The 6,259-nt window shown below is 38.8% G+C and overlaps 1 protein-coding gene across 1 annotated transcript; it reads right to left on the reverse strand.

The window, feature by feature from the left end:
- Positions 1-4,107: 4,107 nt before the first annotated feature.
- On the reverse strand, positions 4,108-5,916 carry LOC104214076 (probable esterase KAI2). The gene is made up of 2 exons (XM_009763682.2): positions 5,276-5,916; positions 4,108-4,743 (listed from the first exon to the last, which is right to left on the reverse strand). The coding sequence occupies exons 1-2, from the start codon at positions 5,641-5,643 to the stop codon at positions 4,296-4,298; spliced, it is 816 nt and encodes a 271-aa protein (XP_009761984.1). The 5' UTR covers positions 5,644-5,916; the 3' UTR covers positions 4,108-4,295.
- Positions 5,917-6,259: the final 343 nt, after the last annotated feature.

Consider the following 6,259-nt stretch of genomic DNA (forward strand, 5'->3'; position numbering starts at 1 on the left):
TGGCTATGAACCCCTATGGAACCTGAGCCGATCCGGCAGGAACAATCTAGGTCGGGACCTCATCATCAAACTCCACCTGAGGCTCCGCTACTGGTGCTGCTACTCGAGCTCTAGGCTGAGCCCTGCCCCTGCCTCGGCCTCTAGCACAACCTCGACCTCGTTCTCTACCCCTCATAGGAGCTATCTCTGGGGGCTCGGGCTGCTGATTAGTTGATGAAGCAGTACGTATTCTCGCCAAATGCGAAAGGACAAGAGTAGAAAGTTCAATTAGCATTGAGAGATCAAATCGCACGATAGAGAAGAATATAAGTGAAATTGTTCCTAAACTCTATAGCCTCTAGGGGATAAGCACAGACGTCTCCGTAATGATCTCTCAGACTCTACCTAGCTTGTTCGTGAATTGTGAGACCTACACAACCTAGTGCTCTGATACCAACTTGTCATGATCCAGATTTTTCACCATCGGGATCGTAATGGCGCCTAACTTTTCAGAATGCTAGGCAAGCCAACAGTTACAGAATTAATACGCTAACCATTATCCAAATCAGTAAATAATAATAATTAAGCTAGAACAAAGTAAAGAAATAAAAAAATTCATAACAATCCAATCACTAATACATGACTACCCAAAATTTGGTGTCACAATCTACGAACTTCTAAGAGTTACTACAAAGTCACTACAAATACTGGCTGAAAGAAAATACAACTGTTCTCGAATTAGAAGAAAACAAGAAAACTAGGATAATCAGAAGGGGACTCTAGGGTTTGCGAACGCTGGCAGATCTACCTTGGGTCTCCTGATAGACTGAAGGCAGCAACCCAACTTTGATCAATACGGTCTAGTATCGGGATCTGCACAGAAAGTGCAGAGTGCAGTATCAGTACAACCGACCCCATGTACTGGTAAGTGCGGAGCCTAACTTCGGCGAAATAGTGACGAGGCTAGGACAAGACACATAGATATAAACCTGTGCAGTTATATAACATACGGGCATAATAACATATAATAGAAATTAAACACATATTAACAGGAGGGGAAAAACATGCTAAGGGGAGTACGAGATCATGAAAATAGAACAGTAAAGAAACACAGCAAAACAAGTGCACGACATCACCCTTCGTTCTTTTACTCTCGTCCTCACCATAAAAAATGAAATGAATAATGATAGTGAATATGAAATGGCATGGCATCACCCTTCGTGCTTTACACTCTTCCTCATATGGAAATAAATATGCAATGGCACGGCATCACCCGTCGTGCTTTACACTCTTCCTCACCCAAATAACAAAATAATAACAATCGGGCAATAGAATTATTAATAACAAGCCCCATATCAATATTTAGTTTCACAACTTCAACCTCAATTTCGAGTCAATACTCAACAATTATCCATTTCCCGTAAAACATGATATGAATTGTCCAACATGAAGAATAACCAGTTTAAGCATGAACAATACGAATAGAGAACACAACGATCATAAGAATAAGACTCTCTCGCATACTATGACCCGACAACAACGTATAGGTACTCGTTATCTCACCTATACGTCGTACTCAACAACCAAACACATAACAAATAGACAACAATACCTAGTCACTCAAGCTAAGGTTAGACTAAACACTTACCTCGATTCCATGACCAAACTCAAGCCTCAAACATCGCTTTTTCCTTCTCACAAGCCTCCGGACCAATATAATCTAACAAATTACCAACCAAACAATCCAATTTAAGCCTTAGGAACTACCCACGATTGCAAGGAATTTAATTTAGACCATTTTGGATAAAGTTAACAACAGTCAACACCCGACCTCGTTTGGTCCAAACCCGAAACTCGAACCAAAACTTGATTATCCGTTCACCCCCGAGCCCGGATATACAATTGGTTTTGGAATCCGGCCTCAATTTGAGGTCTAAATCCGCAAATTTCGAATTCCCTAATTTCTACCCAAAAATCCCCAATTCCACCATGAAAATCCTAAAAATCTAGGTTGAAATCTTTTGAAATGAAGTGAAAAATTGGAAGAAATGAGTTAAAAATCATTTACCTATGATTTGGGGAAGAAATAGCCTTTGAAAAATTGCCTCTTGAGGTTTAGGTTTTGAAAATTTGGGAAATGAATCAAAATCCCAGTCTAAGTCCCTTTTACACAGCTGCATATGTCGCATTTGCGACCTGAGCTTCGCAAATACGAAGCTCGCAATTGCGAAGGGGCTATCGTAATTGAGAAACCTTCATAATCCTTCTGCTTTCGCAAATGCGAGGAAAGTGTCGCAATTGCGATCACTGACCTCGCATATGCGAACAAAAGATCACGTTTGCGATCCATACCCCTCCCAGACTCCTTTTGCAAATGCGAAGGAAAGCTCGCAATTGCAAACACATGCTGACCCAACTTCTCTTCGCATTTGCGATGAGCAGCTCGCAAATGCGACCTCAACAGTGATCGCAAATGCGAACCCTGACCTCGTATTAGCGAGGTCTAAGGCCTGCAACACAGCTGAAGCACACCAGCTATTTTTCTAAGTTCCAAATCATTCCGTAGCCTGTCTGATACTCAACCGAGCCCTCGGGGCTCCAAACCAAACATGCACACAAGTCTTAAAACATCATATGAACTTGCTCACGCGATCAAATCACCAAAATAACACCTAGAACTACGAATTTAGCACCAAATTGCATGAAATCTTCAAGAAAGTTTTAAAATTTCTAACTTTTCAACCAAAGGTCCGAATCACGTCAAATAAACTCCATTTTCCACCAAATTTCACAGAAATGTAACCTGTACCAGGCTCCGAAACCACCGATACCAATGAGATCAACATTAATCAATTTCTCTAAACCCTTAGATTTTTAGTTTAACAATTTTTAACAAAAATTTATTACTTGGGTTAGGGACCTCTGAATTTGATTCCGGACATACACCCAGGTCCCATATTTTACTATGGACCTACTAGGACCGTCAAAATACGGATCCAGGTCCGTTTACCCAAAATGTTGACCAAAGTTAACTAGAATCAACTTTTAACCCAAAAATTATTATTTCCTCAGTTTTCACAAAAAAGCTTTTCGGATACATGCCCGGACTGCGCACACAAATCAAGGAGGAATAAAATGAGGTTTTGAAATCCTTGGAACACCGAATTGGGTTCTAAAACATAAGATGACCTTTCGGGTCATCACATCACCGCATCAACAACATGCTCCTCTTCAACATCATTGGGAGTTGCCACCCGAACATGTCGTGGATACTGATTGTCGTGGACCGGCAAAGCATCATCCCCTCATTGTGAGTGTCACTGACTGAATCCTCATGATGAGGCTAGTCTCCTTGAGCCTTAGGGTTGTGCGTGTTGTTAACACCATTATCTGCCATTTTTTATGATTTTTTGCAAAGACAAGTAATTAGAACACGTTAGTAAAAGAGGCAAGGATCAACTTAATTACACAGATGTCTAGGCCCCACGGTGGGCGCCATTACCCATAAAACAGTATAGTTGAATTTATACGTAGTTTCTAGATAAGTGAATTAATTCGATCATGAAATAATAAAATAATTGAAAAAATACGCGATACTTAGCCTTGAAATGAAGATAAAATATCAGAAACAATGATTCTGGGAGCGAAGCTTCCGGACACAACAACGATAAAATCAAGGAATAAGAATGTAAAAATATATAGAGCTTTTGATTGATTATAGCATAAGTTTGCCAGAAAATTCGTGTCCTTACTATGATAACAACACTCACTATTTATAGCTGCACCTAGGGGATAAGGTCCTGGGACCATGCCCTCCTTTAATGTCAATTATGAAGGCCATTGAAGAAAGTGTAATGGTGAGCATAAATGACAAATTCTCTGTAACGGGCAGTGCACTAAATGCTATGGAATATTCTCCATTAAATACTATCGGGCGGAGGGTGTTTATTGTATCTTTACGAGCATCATTCTTTCTGGTGGCAAGCGGAACTGTTACTTTTGGTGCTACCTATCCTCTGCTTTTGGCTCCACGTGTCACTCTCTTATGCGACCACTTGGCCTATACAATAGTTAACCAATTAATTGTACTAGCTTAGAGGAATGAAAATAGAGGATTCTCAACAAGTGTAGGAGAGAAAGAGAAACCTAATTGATTTATTGATCGACAATTTTCCATCATTTTCATTTGAAATTTGCAAAGTTGCAATCATAGGGATTGCTTTGCTATGAATTCCATTTAGCAAAGCAAGATAACTTTGTACATATATCCAAAATATATTCAACTTCCAAGTAACTGCCTAATACAGTAGTACTAATTAATCAACGGCAATATCATAACGAATATGCCTAAGCAACACCGGAATAACAACATCAGGTGAACTCAGCTGCGGCAGATGGCCATCCGTCGACATTACCTCCACGATAGATCCGCCGCCGAGGTTCTGGTGAAGGTATTCAGAAACCACCACTGGTACAACCAAATCCTTCATGCTTTGAATTATATGACAGGGAACAGTCACATGAGGCAACAAATGCCTTAAATCACTTAGGAATATGATTTGTAACACGCTTAATGCAATGTCTGGTCTCATGTTGAATAATGTCCTGCTGAGTTCCTGTACTGCCACTGAATCCATGTCACCTCCTACAGCTAAAAGTGCAAAACCAGAACACCATGCCTTGTAATTTGATCTCATTGTTTCAAACAGTTGATCCAGATCTTCTTGCTCGAATCCTCCGTAATAGTCCACGTCATTCAAATACCTAATTAGATTTATTAATTCAAGTTAGAAAGATAAGTTTCAGAATTTCATGGAACTATCCCTAAGCCAAATAAAAAAAGGATCCAGCACACCATTGTAATAATAAATAAACCTAACAAACAACTGTCGTGCCCAACGTAGACAACCAACATGTTCAATAGAAGAATTAGCTAATGATTTGCATATTTACCAGCTGAATGATTTATTTAAATTATAATAATAAACCAAAAAATAGACTCGAAGTTGTACTATTGCTCTCTCTTTCTATGACTATGACTACTCTTCATTTAAAGTTTGCTATTAGTATTTCTTTAAATTTCACCCAAAAGATTAGGTAATATCAGGGGAAATGCAAGCACGGAATCAATGCACTAACTAATTTAAAACCAAGAATATGCTTTTGTGATTTAGGTTAGTTGGTAAATAGTTGTAAGAAATAAGTGTCGTTAAGAACATCAAATTGCGACAAGGAGAAATAGTCAAAAGTTAATATTCACCAGTAAATTGTAAGAAGGTAAAGGGAAATTAATTACCTGGGAGAACCAGAGACGGTGACAAGTTTGGTGAAGAGATCGGGACGAGCAACAGAAGCGATGACACCAACCATAGCAGAAACAGAGTGTCCAACATAAATGCAACTAGTAATTTGGAGTTCTTCCAAAATAGCGATCACATCATAGACATAGCCTTCTAAAGTTGAATACCTTTCAAAGTCAAAGTAGTCTGGGTTGGTAGTTCCAGCACCCATGTTGTCAAACAAGACAACCTTGTAATCGCCAACTAGATGAGGAACCAGATGTTTCCACACAGATTGGTCTGTCCCAAACCCATGAGCTAGGACTATGGTTCGATCCCCTATCCCTAAAACCTTGACGTTGTGTGCTTCTTCAACTATTCCCATCTCAGGTTTTCTTTAATTTGTGGAAATCAAGGATTTGTGTTTTTGGTTGCCTCTTGCGTTCTTTCTGTTGGTTAGAAATGGATGCAAGGGGAAGCCAAAGTGTGGACTTCTTTATTCTTTTATGCTTTGTTTGGGTCTTGGTCTGGAGAATGAGAGCCAGGATTATAACCACATGTTTTGGTGTCTTATTGCTCTTTGTTGATAAGATATTTGGTACTATTTCTCTGCATATTGGGCATCTGACGGCTTTATTTTAGAAAAGAAAATTTTGATATGACAATAATTTGTGATTTAAGTTTTGTGCAATGTTGTCTAAAAAGATTCTACGCTATCAATACGACTTAATTTACTATAACAAGTCATGTATCATATTTGTTATGATTAATATTACCTAGTATACAAGTCAATTTTATTTCATAAAATTGCAATCAAAAGCTAATCAACTATGATAATGAAAAACAATATGTCGTATTAGTCAATCTTTATTTGTCGAAGTACCCTAGACTTCTTAACCTTAGCTCAAGATTAACACCAAAGAAAGAGAATCTCTAATGCATGTCAATGAAGGTGTTGACGACGCAACTCGAGTAAAGAACTTCTTACTTTTCAAAGAAAC

This window comes from Nicotiana sylvestris, chromosome 2 (genome assembly GCF_000393655.2).
Source record: "Nicotiana sylvestris chromosome 2, ASM39365v2, whole genome shotgun sequence".
NCBI lineage: Eukaryota > Viridiplantae > Streptophyta > Magnoliopsida > Solanales > Solanaceae > Nicotiana > Nicotiana sylvestris.